The sequence below is a fragment of the Pogona vitticeps genome, chromosome 1 (genome assembly GCF_051106095.1).
Source record: "Pogona vitticeps strain Pit_001003342236 chromosome 1, PviZW2.1, whole genome shotgun sequence".
Taxonomy (NCBI): domain Eukaryota; kingdom Metazoa; phylum Chordata; class Lepidosauria; order Squamata; family Agamidae; genus Pogona; species Pogona vitticeps.
In genome coordinates, this window is record NC_135783.1 from 271574064 (window position 1) to 271601072 (window position 27009).

The 27009-nt window shown below is 39.9% G+C and overlaps 1 protein-coding gene across 5 annotated transcripts in view; it reads left to right on the plus strand.

The window, feature by feature from the left end:
• The window catches only part of DCDC1 (doublecortin domain containing 1), a 443661-nt gene that overhangs the window by 13267 nt on the left and 403385 nt on the right, over positions 1–27009 (plus strand). For 2 of the 5 annotated variants that reach the window (XM_072985843.2, XM_078384021.1), the window contains exons 3-6: positions 6268–6407; positions 18796–19065; positions 20397–20556; positions 21023–21185. In XM_072985843.2, the coding sequence (XP_072841944.2) occupies positions 6268–6407; positions 18796–19065; positions 20397–20556; positions 21023–21185 (733 nt within the window). Of the gene's footprint in view, positions 1–6267; positions 6412–18795; positions 19066–20396; positions 20557–21022; positions 21186–27009 lie in introns of all 5 variants that reach the window. The other 3 variants (XM_072985844.2, XM_072985845.2, XM_078384022.1) reach the window with 2 other exon arrangements.

The following is a 27009-nucleotide window of genomic DNA, read 5'->3' on the forward strand; positions in this document are numbered from 1 at the left end:
TATGAACAGACAGATGGAGTGGCCATGGGCAGCCCCCTCAGCCCGGTTATAGCAAACTTCTACATGGAGCATTTTGAAAAACTTGCCCTGGCGTCGGCACCCCTTGCACCCACAGTCTGGTTCCGATATGTTGACAACACCTTTGCAATTTGGAGTCACGGTGAAAAAAAATTGGAAGAATTTCTCAACCATCTCAACAGCATCCACCCAAATATACAATTCACCATGGAAAAAGAAATAGAGGGCCAACTCCCATTCTTAGATGCCATGGTCCTACGCAAACCTGACCTCCGACTGGGACACAAGGTGTACAGAAAACCCACCCACACAGACCAGTACCTACAAAAAAAAACTCCAGCCACCACCCACAGCAAAAAAGAGGCATAATCAAAACACTGGTAGATCGGGCAAATCGGAACTGTGAAGCTCAGTTTCTCAGCACTGAACTCAACCATCTGAATTGGGCCCTACAGGCAAATGGCTACTCCAAAAATGAAATCACAAGAGCCATCAAACCAAGAAAACAACACCAAACTGAAGAAGAAAAACAGCCACCCACAAATAAAGTATTTCTCCCATACATCAAAGGGGTCATGGACTGCATGGGGAAACTTTTGAAAAAACACAACCTACAAACAGTATTCAAGCCCACCACAAAAATACAACAAATGTTACGGTCAGCAAAAGACAGAAGGGACCCTCTCAGCACTGCAGGAGTATACCGCATACCTTGCAGTTGTGGCCAGGTATATATTGGAACCACAAAACGAAGCATCCACACCAGAATTAAAGAACATGAGAGACACTGCAGACTAAAACAACCGGAAAAATCTGCAGTAGCTGGACATGCCCTGAAACAAACTGGACATGAAATTCTATTTCAAAATACTGAAATACTGGACAATACCAGCAATCATTATGTCAGACTGCACAGGGAAGCCATTGAAATCCACAAGCACCAGAAAAACTTCAACAAAAAGAGGAATGTGTGAAGCTCAACAAAACTTGGCTCCCATCTCTCAAAAATACAGCGTGCAAAAGGTCAACAAACTCTATCTAGCCACAAGGACTTGGGATCACTACACACAAAAGACAAGCTAATGACACTCATCAACCACAGGACCAGATAATCTCTTCTCCTTAGCACAAAAATACACCGACAACAATATACACTAATCACCCATCTACAGAAAAAGACAAAGTCTATGTCACAGCCATAAATACTGCACTCCCAAGCCAACTACACCAGAGCACAGAGTGCTGTCCTCTGAAGATGCCGGCCACAGAGACTGGTGAAACGTTAGGAAGAACAACCTTCAGAACACGGCCAAAGAGCCCGAAAAACCCACAACAACCAAGTGTAACATTTACAGTGGTGCCTCGCTTAACGAGTGCCTCGCTTAATGACGAATCCGCATGTGTTATTAGCGATCGCAAAAGCGATCGCATTGCAATGTTCCTAATGGCCAAAAATCACTTTGCGGTGATCGGTAAGCATTTCGCTTACCGATTTTCGCATACCGATGTTTTTTTAACAGCTGATCGTGGTTCCAAAATGGCCGCTGGGTAAAGAAAATGGCCGCCCGCACTGTTTTCGCACCCTTTCCTCGCTTATCAGGCAGCAAAAATGGCGGCCGTATGGAGGATTTTCACAGAACTGTGAGTTTTTTTGCCCATAGGAATGCATTAAACGTGTTTTAATGCGTTCCTATGGGCTTTTTTGCCCCACATAGCGACAAATCCACATAGTGATGATTTTTTCAGAACGGATTATCATCGCTATGCGGGGCACCACTGTATCGGTGTATTTAACACCAATAAATGTCTGCAAATTGAGTCCAACCTTTATCTCCTTCCGACAACGGGTCAGCAAGGGGCTTCCCATCTTCATTCATAAATGGATTTCCTTCACCCAAGTTCCAAGGTCCTGGCCAGTCCAAAGATAGGTTCGGGTTTAGCATCAATCCTGCCTCGCCCTCCAACAGGGGGACAGTGTCATCATCCCGGTGGTCCATCCACAAGGGGTCCCGGATGGGTCCTCCTAGTATCCTCTCATCCTCATTTCTCTCACCTTCCATTCAAGCCTTTCTCTTCTTTCTTTTTCTACTTTCTCCTTCTCCTCTCTCAACCTCCTTCTCCACTCCCCAATATGAGGGTCGTGGTGTTATTTCCCTCCTTCTTCAGTAGTCTGCCTCCTCCTTGGGGACCCTTAGTCTCTCCCACGCTCCGGTCCAGGGGTCCTCCATTCAGAACCCGTCCCAGCCTGGTGGCAACTGATCCTCCCTCTTCCTTATATCTGCTACTCCCGCCTCTAACTCCACCCTTGCCTTCCACTCTATTCCCCCTGTTTTTTCCCCGGTTTTTCTAACTGCTAACTTTTGTATTCCCCTCTCTATTTTTCCCGGGTCTGTCTCCGGCTGCTCCATTTTCTTAGGGGGAGAGACAGGCATGGTTTGAATCTCCTTTTCCATGGTGAGGTGGAGGGACGGCACTCCTGCAAGAGGCGTACTGCCCTCGCCTCCAGTCTCACAGTCCCCAAAGGGAAGGCAGCCAAGTGGGACCATCCCAGTCCTCTTAACCCTTGCACTGTGTGGAATGGGAAAAGAAGCAAGTACCTGGCGAACCAGCTCCACCAAAAGTCAATGCTGCTGGAGGAAGCACCAGAAAGCTCATCAGCATCAAAAGACAAAGAAGCAGAGAGACCTGTGGAATCTGGAGGACAACTGACCCCATGGAGAATCCCCACATACCTGCCAGCATACTGGCAGAGAACAAGACTGGTGTGAGACAGTTTGTCAGTAGGCTTGGTCTGAAAGGACCTGTAGAGAGTTGAGTGAAGTTAACTGGACTCTCCCATGGACTGTCATTCTCCCCAGTGGGAATAGTTAGAACAGATGAAAGCAAAGAAACATATGTTACTGTTTCAATATCTTACTAGGGAAAAGAAAATTCAACCCTGCTCACTTGCATGGCCTATGAAATAATAGGATGCCTATGAAGGAGCAAAGGCTGACTTTATGATATAATGTAAAAATGCAGACATGGAGACTACATGCTGAATAAAAATTTCATCTGGTCTTTGGCCGTAATAAAGTATTCTTCTTCTTCTTCTTGAATAAAAATTCTCTTTTTAAGTGTGAGCCTTGCCAGTACTTTTGATCAATATTATACTCCAGACCAACAGATTGGAATACTATAGAGTTTATAGTACTAGAGCATACACTATAGGGAGAAAACATGCAGGGAAGATTCCCCAGGGAGTGAAGCCTGGCATGAGAACACTTGGCCAGTGGATTTGATCTGAAAGGACCTATAGAGAGTTTAGTGGCATTAACTGAAATGCTGGTTAGGTCAGTGGTTTAGGCCAGTGGTTCTTAACCTTGGGTTATTCAGGTGTTTTTGGACTGCAACTCCCAGAAGCCTTCACCACCAGCCGTGCTGGCTGGGGTTTCTGGGAGTTGCAGTTCAAAAACACCTGAGTAACCTAAGGTTAAGAACCACTGGTTTAGGCATCTGGCTGCGAGGCCACAGATTGGAAATTCAATTCCCTCCTGTGCATCGACATGGGCTAGACTCGATCCATAGCAGTGGTCCCCACCTTTGGGCCTCCAGGTGTTCTTGGACTACAACTCCCTTTACCACTACCTCTGTTGGCCAGGATTTCTGGGAGTTGAAGTCCAATAACATCTGGAGGCCCATGGTTGGGAACCTCTGATCTATAGCATCCCTTCCAGCACTGCACTTCAAAGATGATGATTATGATGTTTATAATTGAACTCTCCAGCTGACTGTCATTCTCTCTAGTGAAGGGAACTTGGGGCAGTGCAGGGAAATGAGATTAAGGCACCCAGTTGATCTGAAATAACAGTTGTCGTTAACCCCCTTCCAAGTTCTATAAACTCTATAGTGTTCCAGTATGTTGGTCTGGAGTATAAGAACATAAGAATAGCCCTTCTGGATCAGGCCAAAGGCCCATTCAATCCAGCTCCCTGTATCTCACAGTTGCCCCACCAGATGCCTTTGGGAGCACAAGAGACAGCAAGATAGCTGTCTCCTGATACCCCTCCCCTGCATCTGGCATTTGAAGGTACCTTCCTTCTAAGCCTGGAGATTGTACATCCCCATCGTGGCTTGTAACCTGCAATGGACTTTTCCTCCAGAAATCTGTCCGATCCCCTTTTAAAGGCATCTAGACCAGATGCCATCACCACATCCTGTGTCAAAGAGTTCCACAGACTAACAACATGTTGGATAAAGAAATATTTTCTTTTGTCCTCACTCTCTCAACAATCAAATTGAGTGAATGTCCCCTGGTTCTAGTATTGTGTGAGAGGGAAAAGAGCTTCTTTCTATCCAGTTTATCCATGCCCTGCATAATTTTATATGTTTCAGTCATGTCACCCCTCAGGCATCTTTTCTCTAAACTAAAGAGCCCCAAACGCTGTAGCCTTTCCTCATAAGGGAGGTGTCCTAGCCCAGATCAAAGGTGCTGGCAAGGCTCACATCTAAAAAGGGAATTTTAATTCAGCATGTAGTCTCCATGTCTGTTTCTTTTCTTTCATCTTTTCTGAACACTGGTGTGCAGATTATAATACAGGTCTTGCAGACTAGCAAAGGTGTAAGTGAAGAAATTGTTCACGTATTTGGGGGACTCTAAATACATTTGAAGAAATATATTAGAAAAATAGGCATGTTTAACGTCACTCTGATTACTTGTTAGCGCAAACTGCAATTTAAAGACAACAGAGTGTTGAGAGTGTTGTCTTTGTTGCTTGTAAGCATGATAGATGGACAATATTTCACAGTTTACATTAGAAAATTGTGAGAAAAGTAATTATCCAAAGATTATTAGAAGTTTGGATATTAAGATTTTCTGTTTAAATTTTAATTGGCTTTTTTCACGATAATTGGTTTTATTCTCACATGTTTGTGAAAAGGGGGCACTGGGCTAATTGGCTCTGGCGCATATATGTATTTTAAGAAAATATATAATAATTGTTAACAATTGTCTTGTGATACCGTTTCTTTTAAAAATATAAACATATTTTGCCAGATATTAATAGCAAATCATTTACATTTCCTGAATGTTCTTCATTACCTCTTTTCCCTAATACTGAAAATGCCTATAGTGTTATATATTGAGAATTCCATTTCTAAAGCCAGGTTAAGCTTCTTTTGTGATCTAAATACATTTTGGACTAAGCATGAAATAGAATACAGTAGTCATATTTTGGAGCATTCATGTAATTTGATTTAAATATTTATTAAATGTATTCAGAGTACAGTATTAATTGCTGGAGTGCCCAACAGTATTCACCTGATTCAGTTTCACAGATGAGTAGAATCTATAGAAGATACCAAAGGACTAATTGAAGAGCAAGGGACTAGTGCCCCCCTCAATATGTTATTGGTCTGCAACTTCTACCAACCCTAGTCAGCATAACAAATGAGAGTTGTAGTCCAGCAACAAAAATGCCACAACTGCTCCAATAATGGTATGAGCTGTGTTTCTGAGCATAAGTTGCACTGAACAAGTATAAAGCAAGAGAGGACCACATGAAAGCAAATGCATGATAAGTGAGAAGGGTATTCCGAACACTGAAATCATTGCTGCCTAACACTCTCTTTTTTAAATGACATATTTGTAATTTTTTTATGTCAGTCCATAACCCATATCAAACTGATTGTTTTAGTGAAGTTGCTCTGAAGAGAGAACTTTGAGGAAGAAGGAATTAATCCCTACACATTCCATGTATTTCTTACCTAAGAATGTGAAGCCAGTCATGTCTGTCTATGTTCTGTTCTTTCTGAACTTTAGTGCTTCAAGCAGTCTAGCCTTTTGTTAACCCTTTGTTAAATGTTAGAAGCAGAAAGGATTAATGGTAGCTAAATTTCACGATGAATGAAAATGGATAGTACATGTATCATAATATAGTACTGTAAAGAGAAAGAAACACTTGAAAAGCCTCTTTATTAATCTCATGACTAAATGTGACATCTTATTCTTAAATGTTACACTATTCCAAAGATGATCAACAGCATCTGCTCATTTTTTAAATGTCCCAAGGATGGCTATGCTCTATTATCCAGTAACAGACAGTGATAGAGGCGGTTACTACTCTGTGGGGGGCACCTGTTATTTTCTTCCATTAACCAATTTTATGCTGACCACACATCAACTTACAGTACTTGCTTTTTCAGTCCAGTTTTATTGATTTAGAGAAACTTATATTTGAAATGTAATTGCATGTTTTCATCTTTAATAAGCAGGAAATGGAAGATAGTGAAACAGAAAGCACCATCTCTACTTATGCGTTCTCATCTGAAAGTTCAGAAAGAAATAATGAAGTTTTAACTCCATTACTGTCTTCACATCAAATGAGTAAAAATTCTACAGTACTAAGAAAGTATGTGAGTATAATCAACCCAGCTTTAGATTTCTTATGTAGCAACACAAAGACCAACTTTCCTCCTCTCATATTCTAACATTTAATGAGTTAAGAACACCCTTTAGCTTTCTCCAAACTCACCATTCTGAAAATGTCCAACTTCAAAATTGTTTCATCCAAATTTATTTTATTTTACATGACTGTCTGCCATCTCCTCTTTGCTCTAGATACCCTGTGCAACACTAGCTTGGTTTTTTCTTCCTTTCTGTGATCGCAGTTAAAAAACCCATGCTGTCTTAGTAACTATTCTCCTGCGCAACCATAGGCACATCTGAAAGAAAATGGCAGGAAATTCAAATTCCTAACTGTAGGTGGCAACGAGGCTGCTCCTTTGTAGCTCTTTTGCCCCAGCAGTTAGAGAGTGTGCGTCAGAGGAGGCTTGAGACTTCCTCGCTTGTGCTTCTGAATAAGTGTGTGTGTGTGTTTGCAGGGAGGCTGTGGGCTGCCTGGTAAGGTAAGGTGCTATTTTCTGCTTTTTAAAAACTGTTCTGGGTGTTTTTGCAGTGTGGTTTTGGGCTGGGGGGGTTATGTTTCTATGCTGTGATGAGTCTTGGGGGGTTTGTTTATTTTTTGGTTCCCCCCCATTTCCGATGGGTCTTTGGGGGCTTTGTTGCTTTTTGGAGTATATTTTTCCCCATTTCCAATGGGTCCTGGGGGTTTGTTTGTTGGTTGTTTTTTCCCCCATTTCCGATGGGTCTTGGGAGGTTTGGTTGCTTTTTGGGTTTTTTCCCCCATTTCCGATCGGTCTTGCGGGTTTGTTTGTTTTTTGGCTCCCCCCCCATTTCTGATGGGTCTTGGGGGGGTTGGTTGCTTTTGGGGTTTTTACCCCATTTCCAATGGGTCTTGGGGGTTTGTTGGTTGGTTGATTTTTTCCCCCATTTCCGATCGCTCTTTGGGGTTTGTTTTTTGGGGGGCCCCATTTCCAATGGGTCTTGGGGGGTATGGTTGCTTTTGGGGTTTTTACCCCATTTCCAATGGGTCCTGCATGCTTCCCTTGCTTTTTCCTTTGTTTTCTTTGCATTTCCAATGGGTCTTGCATACTTGATTGCTTTTCCCCCCTTCGACCAGAAGGGATTAATCGCGTTTCCAATGAGTCTTGCTCTGATTTCTTTTTTTCTTTTTTTTCTTTTTTGTGATTTTCTTTTCTTCGGCCGGAACGGATTAATTGCATTTCAATGCATTCCTATCAGAAATGGTGCTTCGACTTACGACCATTTCGAGTTACATCCATCTTCTGGAATGGATTATGGTCGTAAATTGAGGCACCGCTCTATTGGGTGGCCAGTCAAAATAGCATTCTGTAAGCCATTACTGATAGGAGGGTGAAAGTTCAAACAAAAAGTTACAACTTTTGATTTGCCAGCTTACAGACAGTATGGACTTGCTTTTTGCCAAATTTGGATAAGTTTTTTTTTTAATCTCTTCCAATTTACAACTCTGGGAATACACTTTGCTACCATTTTTTTGCATCCTGTAGCAAATTTCATAGTTATTTCTCAAATGGCTACCACTGTTTCTTGAAAAGGAAATGGTTCCTGTTACAAGCTTTTACTAAAATGTTAAAATTGATTACTGCTATCATTTAGAAGATATGGGGCCATAAAATGTTTATTTTATGTAGAATGAGGTTCATACAGTCTGGTTGCATATGCTTATTGAAGTATTCCATAGGCATTGTACAAAGGTCTAGCCAGTACTTCAGGAATCTAATGTGTCTCATTGAAGTGAATGGGGCTTGTATTTGGCCAAGATGGTAGATGGAGTCAGAGAAAGAGATTGAGAGGAGATGGGGAGTCACAGTGAGTGAGTGAGTGAGTGGCTCTCTCTCTCCCTCCCTCTCTCCCTCTCTCTCTCTCCCTGTGTGTGTGTGTGAGAGAGAGAGAAAGAGAGAGAGAGAGAGAGAGAGAGAGTTTGTGCCCATTTTACCACCGCCTCCTTCACCCTCTTATCCTCTAAATCGTATTCTGATAAATATGTATACATTTTTAAAATTAATTTCTCATTGCTATAATCCATAATTCATCCACCCAGACTTTCCCCTCAAAAAAGCCCATAATTTTATTCTTTTTGTACTGTATCTCGATTCTAATTTCATCATTGACCACCAATCTGTAGCAAGGCCCAGTTTCTCTAGATCTTGTTTATCTTTCATATTCTGGTCTTTAGTTAATACATCTTTGTATGTGAGTAACGCTCCCTTCTGATTCAATACTTTCAGTTTAAATGCTTCTATTGGTGCTACCCATATTGGAATTTTCTTGTAGGTTTGTCTTTGAAATTTTTGCCATACTAAACAGAGCACCTTCCTCAGAATATGTTCTGCAAATGTGATAGTTCTTTGCATTTCCCATACCACACATATACATGCCAACCCATTTTCAAATCATGAACCTCCAATTTCAATAATCTTTGTTTTTCCAATGTTATCCATTCTTTAATCCAAACCATGGCACATGCCTTATAATATAACAGCCAATTCAGTAATTCTGAACGGCCTCTTTCTTTAAGTCTTGCAATATTCTGAGTTTTATTCTTGGTTTCTTGGCCTTCCATACAAATTGCAAAATCAGGCTGTCCAGGTCCTTGAAGTATTTATAATTTAATAAGATTGGTAAATTTTGAAATAAAAATAACAGTTTTGGTAATATCATCTTTATTATCTTTCTCCTCTTATTTGCCAAATAGATAAATAAGACGGAATGTTGGAATTAAGGATCTTAGAATCAGGGGAGAAGCATTTAAGCTGCAAACGCATGCTGATGATTTACCGTATTTGCCGGCGTATAAGACAACTTTTTTGCCCTGAAAAACATCCCTCCAAGTGTGGGGGGGGGTCATCTTATACGCCAGGTGCACCCAGAGCGGGCAGCACGTAGCGCAAGAAGGAAAGAGGAGAGGTGAACGAGGAAGAGGAGGAGGAGGAGGAGGAAGAAGAGGAGGCGGCAGAGGCAGCGCCTCTTCCGAGGAGGCAGCGGGCGGCTCCGGCTCTCAGGCACCGCATGGCCCAGCAGGAAGCAGCATGGAGAGGCGAGCCCATGCTCACTGGCTCAGTCACTTCCTCACACAGTTGCCGCCATGGAAAGCAGCAGCAGCAGCAGCAGCACCGCCTCCTTCTTCCCCGTGACCTACCACCATGTTGCCCGGGCAGAGAGAAGCTGGCAAGCAAACGGCGCCTGCGACAAGCCAGCGCCGCCCCGCTCGTCGCCAGTGCCGCCCCCGCGCCAGGCTCTCAAGGAGACTTCCAGAGGCCGGGCGAGCGAACAGGCGCTGGCCTCTGCCTCGGGCCAGCTGGTAGCCCGCCCCAGAAATTTGCTTTCCTTCTCCTCCCTCTTTGGCTCCTCCGGAGGTGGGGGTAAAGGCAGAAGGAGGGTGTAGTCTTATACGGCGAGTATATAACAAACACTATATTTTGAGTGGAAATGTTGGGATCATCTTATATGCCCAGTCATCTTATACGACAGCAAATACAGTAGCTATAATATCAGAAAAACCCCTGGAAAGTCTGGAGTAATTAGCGAGAACTATAGAAGAATTTGGAGCTGTAGCAGGCCTCAAAATAAACTATCAAAAAATTTCATGACTAAAAATATAAAGAAGACATGGAAAGATTGGTAATGATAACTAACTACGAGGAGGTACAAAAAGTGAAATTTCTAGGAGTTATTATTACAAAAAACCCAAGTAATTTGATGAAAGAAAATTATCTTACAACAGAAGGAAATTCAGAGAGACTTGGAAGAATGAAATAAGCTACAAACCTCAATGATGGGAAGAATCTCGACGATAAAGATAAAGAAGAAGAAGAGAAAGAAGAGGTTGGGCATCCTTCTGAGTATGCTCACAGACAGGGTATCTTGAAGATCATTCATTTCTTGGGTTAACAATACATAAGTGCTGGAAATGCTTGCACTACAACTTTGTGTGAGCCTAGTCAGAAGGAAGCCCTACTGAATGAAGTGGGACTTATTTTAGCTATATATGATATTGTAGCCCAGAGCTCTAAATGATTACTTCCACTGCAAATTTGGATTTACTGTGTATTGTTAAACTTCTTTTTTAAAAAGCCAAAAAATTAAATTCTTTATTTAAAAAAATATATGGTTTCTGAACATGGGATATTGCTTCTGTATCACATTTCAAAATGTCAGAAAATGGCCCAACATCAATATCTTACCAGCCAGAAAAAGTATGCCAAGCTTTACCTAGCAAAGGCCAGCCTGAATGCTGAGAATGTAAGTATTGTACTAAAAAGGTTTACATGATCCCCTCTAGTGTTCATTAGAATTTTCAGAGAGTCACCAAGCAAGGGAAAGTCCTGGAGCATGCATCCTTTTTTTATCAGTTCACCACATCTCACCCAAATACAAAGCAATTGTTGCTGTTGTTTTTTGACAAATTCTGTAGGTAGTTATTGTTAGCATAATAAATATCCTCTGTTCAAGTATAGACATCCAACTTATCATAATGGACTCTTATAATAGTTTGCTTATAGTTACAGCCGCCTAGAGTGGTCGTAATTGACCAGATAGGCGGAATATAAATAAATAAATAGATAGATAGATAGACAGACAGACAGACAGACAGACAGACAGACAGATAGATAACATAAGATAAATAAGATAAATCATATATGCAGCATATGTATAAACTGGCACTTGACCTGACTGCTCATGTGTACAGGTGGGGTGTCTTTGACATAGTTTCCTAACTGTGCAATTTCAGAGAATGGATGCCTTAGTCCCTTCTATCAGCCTGTGTGAAGAACTCTCCATCTCTCAGCTGGGGCTCCCACTCAGCTCGGGGAAAATGCCCCCTCCGAAGGGGAATCCCAGCGGTGGCCTCGGAAGGACCCTTCGGAAGGGTCCTTCCAAGGCTACTGCCGGCATTTCTCCCCAGCTGAGCGGCAGGAGCGGTCCTTTGGAGGCTCCCGCCGCTCAGCTGGGACAAAACGGGGCCTATGGGGAAAAAATCGCAAAGTGATTTTTCCCCATAGGCAACATCACAATGCGATCGCAAAAGCGATCGCAAAAAACCCTTCGCTATGCAGATTCATCGTTAAACGGGGCGCTCGTTATACGAGGCACCACTGTACAATTGTTGAAAAGCAATTGTCATATTGGAGATATTAGTATGGTTCTAGCCCTCCCCCTGCTGCAATCATGCTTTCATGCAGTCTGGTAGGGAATGTGCCTAATTACCACCACGTTAAGATAAAAAAAATAACGGTGACATTTTTCATGAAGAGAGAAGCTCTATGCATGAAGAAAAGGAAATGGACATCAGGAGAATGACAGGATTAGATGGAATCAAAAGAGGAGATGTAGGGCACACTCCCATGGCATTTAGTGTGGTCCTTGGGGCAATCCACCTAACCTGTTCCCAGACTTAATGGAGGGCCTGTTTTCATTTCTGCCAAAACCAGATAAGATGAGAATGGAAAAGGTTTGGTAGTAGCAAAAAGGACTGGTGACAGGACAAAACACAGAAGCAATGGGAACCTTTAAGTTCACCATTCTGAACATCCCCTTTCTGATCCACAACACTAATACTATTTTCTGGAGAAGGATCATATAAAGAGGGGACTCTAATGTGAAAAGTTGCCTGTTTTTAAATACAATTACCCATTTCCCTCTTTTCAGTGTGATTGTACCTTTTGGCTCAGGTCAGCAAAACAATTCAGGAAAAAAGATGAACAGTCATATACATGTGGAACACTGTTACCACACATTAAGCAAAATTATGGAGGATAGATCTGTCAGTTGATATTAGCAATGAGAGCAACAGATGGAACCTCTGTTTTCACAGATGGTATACCCCTGATTGCCAGATGGTGGGGGACACACAACAGGGGGAAATATATCTCTATCATGCCATATTTATGATTTTTTTCCCAGGGAGATATAGCTGGCCACTGTTGCTGGACAAGATGGAGTTTTGATTTGATCCAGCAAGATAATTATTCTGCTTTTACTTTATTGGGGTGATATTTCAAATGTTTAAAACAAGTAAATATTCATTTGTTGGTGGTGTTTTATTTAGTTTAGTTTTACTTGATTCTGTTCTCAAAATCTTTCTTCTTAAAAAGTTTAAAAATCCATAATACATCTTAATATAATCAAAGCCAACAGCAATAAAATACTTTGAAATAGTCAAACCATAAAAACAATATCAAAACATTAAAATAGTATTAATTGTAAGGAATGTGCTGGACAGTTGTCTTTTGGGGTTTAAATGAAATTGCCCTTTTGAAAAATGAAACATATGAACAAACATCCATTGGGTTTATTGCCACTTATGCAAAATGCAATTAATCCTGTCGGGCTCTCTCAGACATGGGAACACTTTATTGACTGAGAACATTTGGTACAGTGGTGCCTCGACTTATGAACTTAATTGGTTCCAGAACTCAGGTCATAACTTGAAATGGTCGTAAGTCGAAGCACCATTTCCCATAGGAATGCATTGAAATTAATCCATTCTGGCTGAAGAAAAAAATTAGGAAAAAAAATCACTGCAAGACCCATTGGAAATGTGATTAATCCCTTCCAGCCGAAGGGGGGGGGGAGAAAAGCAAACGAAACATGCAAGACCCATCGGAAGTGCAAAGAAAGCAATGCAAAAAGCAAACGAAGTAAACAGAGCACATCGGAAATGCAAAGAAAGCAATGCAAAAAGCAAGCAGAGCACATTGGAAATGCAAAGAAAGCAAAGCAAAAAGCAAGGGAAGCATGCAAGTCCCATTGGAAATGGGAAAAACAAACAAACAAACAACCCCCCAAGACCCGTCACAGCACAGAAACATAATCCCCCCAGCTCAAAACCACAGTGCAAAACCCACCCAGAATAGTTTTTAAAAAGCAGAAAGCAGCATCTTACCTTACCAGGCAGGCCAAAGCCTCCTCCAGTCACGCACTCTCTAACTCAGTAGTCAGAGAACAGGGGTAAATTACCCCAAATGGGGTAAAAATGAAAATCCTGGGGGTAACAAGGATGCAACCCTAACCCCTTCCCTCCTCCTCCTCTTCCTCCTGCCTGCAGTGGTGTGTGTTCCCCGGCTGCCCGATCGCCCCCTTCCCGCCCCCTTCTCCAGCCTGCCTGCAACTGAGCCACGGCAGTTGGCAGCTGGCAACAGGCCCCAGCTGGTGGCGTAGGGCAGCCGAGGTGGCGGTGGTGGGGCTGGCCATGGCGGAGGGTGAGGCCGGGGCAAGTGGCCAGGGTGCCCCAGCCAGGAGGAGCCTCTCCTCCCATTGCCCGGAGAGGTGGATTGTGGTGGAGGGGGCGAAGGCGGCCATGACAGCGGCCTGGGCCAGGCTCAGCCTCCTGTGCCAGGCTGTCTCCCCATGCCCCTGTTCCAGGAGGAGCCCGTCGGGTGGCAGCAGCACTCGCCCAGCTGTGTGGCTTCCTTCGGCGGCACCTCCACACTGGCTGGGGGGGGCCTGGCAGAGCCTCTCACTCTCCATGTGGCAGCTGTCATGGCGCTTCAACGGCGAGGCCTGTGGGAGCCCTGATACTGAGGCATGACATGGCCAGCCTAGCAAGCAGCTACTGGAGCTGGTGCCGGAGCAGGAGGCAGCATTGGGCACCCCCAGCGGGTGAGCTACCTGCTGCTCTTCGACAGCCACCCACCAACGGAGAAGGGGAGCCGCCCCCAAGGGGCCAAGGACTGAGCGTGGCCCCAACAGGCGGAGGAGAAGGTGGCCACCACCTGTCAATGATATCTGTCTGCATCAGTGAAAATCTAGAAGCAAAGACAGAGACTAGAAGGTATTTTTTCACATTGGTTTTTGCAGTTTTAAAGGTGGGCTTAGCTACTTATAAATCTTCTACTTATAAATCTTGTGAGCATTTCCTGTTAGGATATGTTTTAATGCAAACCTGGACTGCAGAAGTTTACTCTTGGTCCTTTTCTGAACCGTCAACTTACATTTACATTCTCTACATCTCACTGTACAGTAGGTAAAAAATAGAAAATTCAGTCTTGATTTGGACCCACTTGTTTGTCTTTTGAAGAATAATTAGTTTCCCTTTCAGATTTGTTCACTGTTCACTTTCACATACATACATAGTAATTGAGAATACAGTGGTGCCTCGCATAGCGAGCGCTTTGCTATGCGATGAAACCGCACAACAAGGGGTCCCGGGCCATCGCTGGAGCGTTCGCTCAGCGATGGCCCCTATGGGCTTTTTTCGCTATGCGATGATCGCACGGACGCGATCAAAGCATAGCAAACAGCTGATCAGCGGTTCCAAAATGGCTGCCGCTAAAACAAAATGCCGACCGCTGTTTTGCCTTGCTAACGAGGCATCCAAAATGGCCACCGCAATGGAGGAAACTCGCAGAACGGTGAGTTTTAAGCCCATAGGAACGAATTAAATCAGTTTTAATACGTTCCTATGGGCTTTTTTATTTCACTTAACGATGGATTCGCTGAGCGAGGGTTAATCTGGAATGGATTAACCTCGCTAAGCGAGGCACCACTGTACAATGGTGTGGTTGATCTTGGCCTTGATCTCCTGTAATACATCATTGCAGTTGATTATCTTCTCTATTTCCAATCTTAGCCTTCTTTTAATTTCAAGACTGCATAGAATCATAGAATAAATGAGTCCGAAGGGGTTTATAAGGTCATCAAGTCCAATCCCCTGTTCAATACAGAAATCCAAGTCAAATCAGATCTGACAGATGGTTGTCCAGTAAAATGATTTGCTGTAATCTATAAAGCATAGATTGTTTTTCTGAAATTCTTTGGTACATTCCAGTAGGTAATATATATTTGCAATATGATATTTAGTGCCTCATTCTTTTTGGAATCCAGTCTGAACATTGAGCATTTCTTGGACCATAAAGGATAAAAAGGTTTTGTTGCAGCATCTTGAGTTTGCATGGGGTTTATAAGGTCATCAAGTCCAATCCTGGTGATTTATTTCTTCCAACTGCTTTGAGAACAGCTTTGACCTAACTTTTTAAAATTGCAGGGGTTTTTTTCTTCAAAGGAATGTACCATCTTTGCATCTTTTCTGTATATCTGTTCTGTGAAAATTAGGTTTTTTATTTGCCCTAGTGGGTGGAAGGTATAACCAGAGATGATCTGAAGTTATCTTCTGGTGCAATTAATTTGAAGATTTATTTAAATCACAGCAGATAATAAGATTCCCAAAATGAAGAAACTATATAAAAGAAATCAAAGGAAAATCAATGAAAGGGCAGCATGATACATAGGAGACAGATTGTATCTAAGGCCTCCATCCTGTTGAGTGAGGGATTTTCCATATGCACATGTATGGCCTCCCTGACCCCTCTCTCAAACTATCTATCCTCTTGGTCCAAAAATTGATGACCAAGATGTACTCATTTTGAACCAAGGAGATAGGTGGTTTTGGGGGGGGGGTCAAGGAGGCCATATATGTGCATAGAGAAAAACACTCACTTAATAGGTGTGGAAGACTTGGATACAATCCGTCTCCTATTTATCATGCTGCCCTTTCATTTGTCCCCAGAAAGATCATGACCACTCACCAAACCACTGTTAATGACCCATGACAATGGGTGGAGAAGGACTAACGAGTCTGTTCAGACCAGGGTGGGTGTGAAACCAAAATGGAGGATATGTCAGGGACTCCTACCAACTCTCCTCAGACTGAAGAAGCTACTTGGATGATTAGTGAAATGTTTTTCAGCCCAATTAGAAAGAAGTCCAGTTGTCATCACTCAGCTACCAGATAACCTCTCCGAGATGACTGAGAATCTTCACAGATATAATTCATATATTGTTTCCACCTTTTTATTGACTATTGGGCAAATATTTCCCTATTGATCTTTCAGCATTCATGATCTAAATTTAAATGTTCCTTTGATTTCTTGAATCTTCTGGAAGAGCTCTATTGTCTTTTTAGTTGTTCTCTTCTGTATCTCTGCACTAATGATTGCAACAGCTCTCTTTGTCTCTAGTTGCTGAACAGTGGCATTCAGGACTCTGATCCTGTTTTTGTCAGCTTTTTCTTTTGCTTCTTATCTGCCCTTCACCATTTTAAGTATTTCTTCCACAATCATCTAGGCCTTTCTTTTCTCTTGACTAATGCAAATTGCCTTTTTCATCTTCCCTGATATAATTTCTGGTTTCAATCCACAGTTTTTCTGGTTCACAATTGAGCTTAGTAATGCAACTGTTGTTTCTTTAAAAATCGGAAATGTTATTTAAATTAAATTTAGGCACTCTGATTCTTTTACTGTTCTTTTTCAGCTTTATTTTAATTTTTTTTATACTAATAATTCATGGTCAGTGTCACAATCTGCTTTTGATCTTGTTTTGGAGGCTAGAATACATCTTATCCATCCCCTTCTTCCAAATGTTTAGTCTACCTGTTTTCTATTTTGGTGATATCTACGTGTACAGTCATCTGTTCACTTGCTTGAAACATATATTTACAATAAACAGATCATTGGCTTCACAGAATTCTGTGAGTCATTTTCATATTTTGTTTCTGGCTTCTAGGCCAGATTTTCCAATAATGTTTGATTCTGTTTTGTTTCCTACTTTTGCATTGCAATTACCTGTGGACATCTTGCTTTGATTTATGATCAATTTCCTTCTGGATGCTTGCACAGAAGCTTTTCATTACTTTTTCTTTAGCATCTGTAGTTGGATCCTAGAGTTGAATAATGGTAATGTGGATAGGCAAGAGGTTTGATTGATCCTTTTCAGTCAGATCTTTCATTATAGACTCCAACTTCTTGTGCTGTATCTTGTCTCAGCATTAGAGCCACACTGTTTCTTCTGGTGTTGTTATTGCCATAGCAAAATGCTTCCTATTCCTGATTAGTTCACTCACAAGCACTGCAGTATTTAAATGTTCTGTTTCTTGCTTTATTGTTTCTATATTCAGTTTACCTTAGTTCATGCTTCTCATGTTCAGTGTTTCAATTGGATCAGACTTTCCTTTCACCTTTGTGTATACTAGCTGACTAGATGATTTAATCTACTTGCTTTGTTAATGACAGCACTTGTCTTTTCCTAAGTAGACAATTTAAATGCCTTCTGACCTGGGAGTCTCATCTTCCAGCACCATTTCTTGTTTCATTTTAAATTGGCTCATCATAGAGTTTTCAGGATAAGAAATATTCAGACGAGTTTCACCATTGCTCCCTTCTGTACAGTGCTAACAAGAATTAGCTTGAGTAACACTGCCATTGTCTGTGAAAGATCCTTCACGAACATCACTTTCCTCTACTGCTGCTGCCCAATAACTGCTATCCAGGAGTTTCTCTGCCCCATCACTATCAGAACTATCAATTATCTTCCGCTGATGTGACCATTAATCCTGAAGAGGATGGTTGCATCCTACTCTGGTGTCTCAGCTTTGACCATTATGCCTTGCAATAACCCTGTTAGAAGTCCAGACTTTGCTCTCAGTTTCTCTGACACACTCAGATTTCTTCACTATATTAAGGTAAACATCCAAGAAAGGACATTCTGTATAGTCTTCCCACACAAGCCCACATATGGCATACTGCAGTAGTTTACTCTGGAGTTTATCAGAATCTTTTGTATTCTGTGTTTTAATTGTTTGTAGTTATTAGAATATTTCAGTATATAGTCTTTGTGTTATTGTTAAACTGAGCCAGTGAATTTGCAATGAGTTAAAGATTAACTGCACTTCTTTCTCTGTTACACCACTACACCCACATTTCAGTGATAAAAAGAACTACAGTGGTGCCCCGCTAGACGATTACCCGGCAAAACAGGTAATCTGCAGGACGGTGACTTTTTGCGATCGCTATAGCGATTCGCAAAACGGTTTTTCCTACGGGGGATTTTGCTGGACGATGATTTGGTCTGTGCTTCGCAGACCATTTTCCACAAGATGACAATTTTTACAGCTGATCGGTGCTTCCATTTTTCGCAAGACAGCGATTTTACATCTGATCGGCACTTCGCAAAAGGGCTTTCCTATGGGCGATTTTCACTGGACGACGACGATTTTTCCCCATTGGAATGCATTAAACAGATTTCAATGCATTCCAATGGGGAAATGCTTTTCGCAAGACGATGTTTTCGCAAAACAGTGATTTCAATTGAATGAATTAACATTGTCTTGTGGGGCAGCACTGTTTATCTAAGAGTTTAACCACAACAAGGTGTTCTTAAAAACATATTGAATGTGCTTTGAAAATCTTTTTTGATGATGTTGTAAATATTTCTTAATCCTTCACTTGTTCCTTTCCCTCTAAGTTGTCCATTTGTCCTAATGAAATTTTTTCAGGCATGAGTGCATAACCGTATTTTACACACATTACATTAACCCCACTGAAATACAAGGCTATTTTTGTCTCCTGTTTTTCTTGCAGAAGATACATTTCCCCTTATACAGTGAGAACTAAAAAAACAGAAGAAAAACAAAAAGAACATCTACATGGCCACAAGAGTCCTCTGCAATCATCAGTGGTATCAAGAAGGTCAGGACTTCAGGATGGTTCCGCACATCAAACAGAATCAGTTCAGAGAAGTGATAGAATATCAGAACTAGTCAGCTACAAATCAAACACTACAAATAATTTTGGCCTTATATCACCATCCAAGAGAAACAGACCTGTCAGTGCTCTACCAGGTCAACTAAGGTAATCAAAGCTGTTCCATGTTCCTTTTAACTATGACTGTTACTCCTCTATCCCCTTTCAACTGATTCAGTGATGATTCAATTGACAGCCTTAAACTTCCAGTAAAAGCAGTGTACAATTTGCTTGGATTTATGGCACCTAATAATACTGCAACACTATCCTAAACCTCCTGAATTAGAAGGTTTCTGGTGTGTTTAGGACTGACATTTTAGTCAGTCAGAGGTGTGTTGTTGTTGTTGTTGTTTTAACAATGTAATAGATATTTCATGTGGAAAGCTTTTAGATATGTGAAAAAGTATACAAGGCACATGTGGATTACTATGTATTAAAATATTTTATTAGTAATAAAAAGCCTTGTTGTGTATTTCTGGCAAATGAAAATTTTCATGCCGTTTGCATACTTTTTCTCTTCTCTGAAGTACATCTTAGAAAATTTTGATGTTTCAGATTATACAGTAGAGCACAGTAAGCAGTAGTAGAGAGAGGCATGTACAAATCCTTTTAGAATATAGTCACATTGTAGAAGTTAGTTCTACTCAAATCATTGGGGGTTGATTTCGTATAACATGCACTACTGAGAGAGCTTCCTTCCACATCATTAAATTTTATCCCAAACACATTTGATCCTTTGCATGTTATTTGCACGATCTTTGATCCCACTGCATTACTGTAACACCTAGGCCTCAAACATGGTAAGATTTGTCTTGTTGCAGAATTTAGCTATGTTGCTATATGGACCTTTCTCCATTAAAAAACACAAAACAAAACAGCAAGGGCATTCAGTTCCTTTAACATCACACACAAAAAAGCTAAATCCTAAAAGGTAACAAAATGCAAACAAGTTGCTCACTTTAATTACAAAAGTTGATCAAGCAGAAAGGCTTATTGACTAACATGTTAGAACTGAATTTCCACTGGTGATAATAGATAAATAAGCCTGGCCTTTTCTTCTTGTAATTAACATTTGAGTTTAGTGAAACTAACACTGCAATCCTGTCCATGCAAGTAAGTCTCAGTGAGAACAGTTTTACTTCCACTATGACTAAGATGGGAGTGTATATCTGTTTATGTCGTAAAAATTGTTGGTTACCCAACATCACTAACAGTAATTCTTTCTAATGAAGCAAATAACAATAAGACAATACCAGAAGATGCTTTAATATTTTGAATTTTAGTCAGTCTGTACATGTTTTGAAGAAAAATATTATTTTAATTTTGTTTCAAAGTACAAATGGTAAGCTGAATAATTACTGAAATGTAAATTTAGTACAAGCAGATGAAAATTAGTAATTCCAACCTAATTTAACTATATTGGAATTGTTTTGCAACAGATTTCAAATGTTTTCTTCCCCAAAATTACACTTGGCACAGAAGGCCTCTGAAGTACCCCACATTTTTAGACGACAACCACAGATACTCAGAGTGACTGCTTATAAAAATGGAATAGTAAATGTATTTGCTAAAATTGCTGTGCCACCTTCCATTAAACTCGTAAGTATAGATTTCTTTTGTAGGCAGTGGTATTTATTTGGATAATTCCAATATTAATCGTATCTACAGATACATCTGCTAGAATGTAGAAGACTTATTACTTATTACTAACAATTACCATATGTTCCAGTGTATAATTTCTGAGGACAAATGCTAGATTTAGCCCATCATTTTCAAACTGCAGTGAAATAAACTGCTTAACATTTGTCAAGCATAAACATAGTTGTTGCATAGTCACTTGACTTAATATCATGTAGTACAGAAGCCATAAGTTGTAGTGAAAATGTGAACCTTTTTCACATAATTTAAACAATGATTAAGCCATAACATTGATAGCTAGTGTTTGGCATTTTGACGCACTTACATTGTGTTTGGGGAAATCAGTTTATCACTATTTTGATTCTTAATATGTGGAAATTAAGATAAACACATTTTTGTCTGAAATTTTCTTACCTTTTTTTAATAGCTGCTAGAGGAGAGCACTGAAAAGCTGAAGCTGAATACGGCTGCAAGACGAGTCTTCTTGGCAGACGGCACCGAAGCACTGGATGCTAGAGACATACCCCATGATGCTGACGTTTATATTTCAACTGGAGAGCCCTTTTCAAATCCATTCAAAAAAATCAAAGGTAAAAAAAAAGCCAGAGTCAGTGGCTTGAGGGGTGCAATTAAAAATTATTTTCATCCTGTCTTTTTGCATGGTTTAACAAAACTAATGTTTACTCATTACAGCTCAGTAAGAAGATAATGTGCTTAATGAAAGAAAAATCTACTGACAGCCACGTTTATTGCCCTTCATTAGCATTGGTGCTTAATTTAATATAGATCTGAATAGACATTAGGGAGCCTGCAGGAGGTTAAATGGTGAAAATATAATAAATTAAATCAGAGATTATTGAATTTACTGTTTAGTTTCACTGACATCTAACAGACACAATTCATTAGGCTTATTACACTAGCAAAAATAATAGTTCAGAGTTAGAGTGCTTTATTAATTTAGTCATTTAACCTTTACTAAGACAAAGGATTAGAATCATTATCATACTATTTATTCAACAATGTAGAATATTAATTTTGGAGTTCCATTTGAATTTATACGTGCACCTTTTCTAGCATTCTTTTAAAGCAATCTTTTCCAGTAAAATATGTGAATATGTTGTCTGAGGTCCCTAACTTTTGGAATTTCTTTTCAGGTGCCCTTGAAAATAAAATACAGAATTATCTTTATTACAGTCACATTTGTTGCATATGGATTTTGACCAGTTCCAATGTTCTGCTTGATTGAAGTGTTATATGATTTTAAAAATTGTTATTGATAAACAACGTCATAATATAGTTAGATCTTATAATAAGAATATAATTGAATTAAAATATTAGTCTAGTAATTCTGGAATGAACAAAGTCAACCTGTAATACCATACTATTAAGCCTCTCAAAAGCACTGCTTTGCCTTGAATGGTATCTAAGGAATTAAAAATTATGTAATTGACCTTGTTTTATTATCCAAATAAGGGTATTTTACAGGAGAAAGGTAAAACAGTATTTTAACAGAACATGTTCCTGCGCTCTTTGCTCCATGTGTACTACCTTTTTAAATTTTCTGAAATCGTCATTTTAATGTTGATGAAAAGTAACAGACATTCATCATGCATGCTGTAAACCTCACATTAAGACTGTGGTTTTTTTTTTATTTTTTTGAGCACTGAAAACTGAAAGACCAGGATTTTAAAAAGTTGCATTTCTAATAAAGAAATGCATAGCTCTAAGAAGCACAAATTGTGCTCCAGAGCAGTAACTACTTCATGTAAAAAGGAACCACAAGAATGATTGTTTCTCAAATACCATTAAAAAAATCTTTTTTAAAAAAAAGAGGTATATTATATGGATTTCTAAATTTATGGGAATATTTATCTTTAATCCACTAATTGGCTCATTTAATACATATTTCTGCAAAGCCGTTGAAGAAATTATATCTGTAAGTAACCCTAACTCATGAATTATGCATATAGTGCAGTATTACAGATGATACGACAGTCTTCTTGAATACAGTCCAAATGATCTATTGAATACATTTTAGTCTATTAACTCAGTGAGGGGAGATTAAATTTATCTAAAACCCCTTTGTCATTTCCCCTGAATTCTTTTCTGACCAATGACTTACCTCTTGTTTTGATCATCAGTTATCTTTTATTTTGATGTTTGCAATATACTGTGATAATCGGCATCAACTTTGTCTCATATGTTAGGAACTGAGGGGCTAAATCTACTACTGTATTACAATCATTTTTAATATCCATTGCAATAGATTTATGTAAGGTATCACTAATAATTTTCCAGGATATTTACGTATCTTTCTTTCTTCGCCTTTACTGCATTTGAGCCCAACAAAAACTTCTCTGCTTTGTCTGCGTCTTTTGGCTGCGTTTCATCATGACATGCACTGCTGTTCCTTTAGCACCAAAATGTTGGCAGACATTGCTGAAAATTTCACACTAACTCTTGCTGGATCAGCAAGCTTAAAGCTACCAAGCTACCAAAATCTGGTGTACGGCAATAGTATTTGACTGATAATCAATCTTTTTGCTGCTCGACAGTTGTTTCTGGGACTCAAACTAGAGCAGGTGGCAGATGTGCCTTGTCTTTTGAGAAAAGAAAAAGTAGGTGAGGTTGGGCACAGTGTAACATATTGTGTGTCCATTAGAAAGGGTCTGCTAGGGTAACTATTACAGGAAAAAGTGACTGATAAGCATAGAAGACCTACCAAGAACATTCAGTAGGTCTTTTAACAGTCTGGCATGTACATTTAATGGGACAATGGATTTATCTCAGGTGATTTTAATGTAGTCTATAAATAACATTTCTAGCAATTGTAAATTGGTATTGTTTTGTAATTGTATGTGTAAAATATTATTCAGAGCCTGTTACTACAGCATACAACCCAGACACACATATGTGTACGCAGTTGTGTCAGTCTCCTAGCACTGGTTTCCAGCTCTTTTAGAAATCCCATTTTCTTCATTGTGCAAGTGGTTAATGGAAACCTTAGTTTCTGCTTGGATAGCTCATTGTATTTACCCGATTCATTATAATTTTATTCAGCTAAGTATTATTTGCTTAAATTATTCCACTACTACTTGTATGACATTCAGGCACCATCTCTTGGACTTGTTTTTGCTAATGTTACATTGCACAGAACCCAGTAAATGCTCTTTGCAAACAGTAAAATATTGATAAGTCATTACTTACAAGAGTAATATATTGTTTGGATGTAAATTGGTTGAACAAACCAAAGGTGGAGGTACTGATTTGCAGATTGATTTCTTTATAGATGAAGCAAAGTATGCTCATTATATAATTTTTTAAACTTTAGCCATCCTGCAGTAAATATCTACCAAACTACTGCAGTGTAATGGCTAATAATCCTTGTTCAGATCTGACTTCCAACACAGACTCACTAGGTATCATTATGCAAGTTCCTTTAACTTGATACCTCAGCTTATTCATTCATTCATTCATTCATTCATTCATTCATTCATTCATTCATTCATTCATTCATCACCTCAGTGCATGGCACTATTCTGGATGGCTCACAACATTGTATCTACAGTGTGCAGATAATATTGCTAATCTCTACAAAGTTGTAATGATTAGTGTAAAAATGGGCAGAATCCAATGAGAAGGGTTAAGGAAAGTCAAAGATTGGTCCATTACAATTTTTGGTGTTTTGGCATTCACTATTACTCCTTATCACAAAATGCTCTAGAAGGTCTTTAGCTTGGTTTTTCATATGGTATGGAGGGATTCTGTTTAAGAAAAGCCAAACATGACTTTTGATGTAAGGAACTGGTTGTGTAGTGTTTCTAAGCAATCTTTGAAAACTAAAATGCTGTGTAAATGGCTTGGAACCTATTTATAAAACTATTAACATTTCATGAGTAAGAAGTTCTTGTGAATGCTTTATTCTAAGTAAATTAGGGGAGTTGATGGTTTTGTTTGTTGAAAACTTTCACATTCTGAGACATAGTTCACAAACTACCATGTTTTTAGATTATCATGTGAATTTATATTTTAATTGACATATTAAGTTTCATATAAATGTAATTCATTAAGAATAATATTAAGAAGTATACTTTTCCATACATTGTAGGCAAAAATGTACTTTAAAAGTTTATTTTTGCTTCATTTTTACACTCGTGCTAGTCAAGAAAGATAGTTCATTTAAAGGAGCATTTTAGAAACACTAGAATAAGCATGGGTTTCCCCTAGAAAGCTCAATAACAAGTCTTGAATGGACAAGTGCAGGAACATGCATACATTTTAGCTGAGAAAAATCAAAGAGGCTCCTGATAAAAGTAAATGCATGTGACTAATGAAGTAATCATGCATGTACCATGAGAATGTTCACAATGCAGAAAGTTTATTGCAAGTCTGAACAATATATTATATATCCATGTGAGACATAGGGAAATTGTTCATTTGATAGGCATGCATTTTTATTTGTACAATATATGGTTTAGAGATACTGAAATGTCGACATTAAATAATTCTGCTATGGTTATTTTACCTATGATTTGTTTCTGTCAGCTTTTAAGTGTATACACAAATTCCTGCCACAGTTCACAGTGTACTGATTCAGTGTTTCCTGTCTCAAGCTTTGATTGCTACCAGCTTCTTTAATTAACTCTAGTTTTCAATCAAATTACTTTTGCCCAAGGCTTTAGCCTGTTTGCTGCTGCTCCAGGAAAGTTTGCTGTATTTTGATTCATAATAAAGAACTCAATGCTAAAAAAAATGTTTCCATCATAGAATCATAGAAAAGTGACGTTGGGAAGGGCCTACAATGCCATCAATCAAAGCATATCTGCCAGGTGATTATCTAAGTTTTTCTTGAATGCCTCCAATGTTGGGGCACTCACCAACTCCCAAGGTAACTGGTTCCACTGTCGTACTGCTCTAACAGTTAGGAGGGTTTTCCTGATATTCAACCAAAATCTGGCTTCCTTTAACTTGAGCCCATTGTTGCGTGTCCTGCATTCTGGGATGATCGAGAACAGATCTCGCCCCTCCTCTGTATGACAGCCTTTCAAGTATTTGAAAAGTATCTTTTCACCCCTCAGTCTTCTTTTCTGAAGACTAAACATGCCCAATTATTTCTGCCTTTTCTCATAGGGCTTGGTTTCCAGATCCTTGATCATCCATGTCGCCCTCCTCTGAACTTGTTTCAATTTATAAGCATCCTTCTTGAAATGTGGTGTCCAGAATTGGACACAATACTCAAGGTGAAGCCTAACCAGTGCTGAATAAAGGGGGACTAACACATTGCGGGATTTGAAAACTGTACTATTAATGCAGCCTAAAATAGCATTTGCCTTTTTTGGAGTCACATCTCACTGTTGGCTCATATTTAGCTTGTGATCTACGACAATTCCAAGATCCTTCTCGCTCATAGTTTTGCTGAGCCAGGTTTCCCCCATCTCATAACCGTGCAATTGGTTTCTTTTTCCGAGGTGCAGTACTTCGCACTTATTCCTGTTAAATTTAATTCTATTGCTTTCGGCTCAGTGCTCCATCCTATCAAGGTCATTTTGAATTTTGTTTCTGTCTTCTAGGGTATTAGCTATTCCACCCAATGTTGTATCATCTGCAAATTTGGCAAGCATCCCCTGCACTCCCTCATCCAAGTCATTAATAAAAATACTGAAGAGCACTGGTCACAGGACTGAGCCTTGGGGTCGCCCACTTGTTACTTCCTCCCAGTTAGAGAAGGACCAATTAATCATCACCCTCTGAGTACAATTCTGTAGCCAATTGTGTATCCACCTGACAGTTGATCTATCCAGCCCACACCTAGTTAGCTTGCTAATCAGGATATCATGTGGCATTTTGTCAAAAGCTTTGCTGAAGTCAAGATATACTACATCTACAGCATTCCCTCAGTCAGGGAGGTGACTTCATCAAAAAACGAGATCAATTCAGTTTGGCAGGATTTGTTCTTGACAAGTCTGTGATGGCTTTTAGTTATTACTGCATTGTTTTCTAGGTGCTTGCACAATGACCGCTTTACAATCTGTTCCAGGATTTTGCCTGGGATTGATGTCAGACTGACTGGACCATAGTTCTCAGGTTCCATTTTTTTTGCCCTTTTTGAAGATAAGGACAACATTGGCCATCCTGCAATCCTCTGGCACCCCCCCTCGTTTCCCGTGATTTCAAGAAAATAATGGATAGTGGTTCTGAGAGTTCTTCAACCACTTCCTTCAGTATTCTTAGATGCAGTTCATCGGGCCCTGGAGATTTGAACTTGTTCAAGGTGGTAAGGTATTCCTTGACTATTGGTTTATCAATCTCCAGCTGCAATCCTGTCCCCCCCCCCCCCACTTGCACTTCCAATTTGTTTGGAAGTTCATAGTCTGTCTTATGGGAAGAGACTGAACTAAAATAGGAATTGAGAAC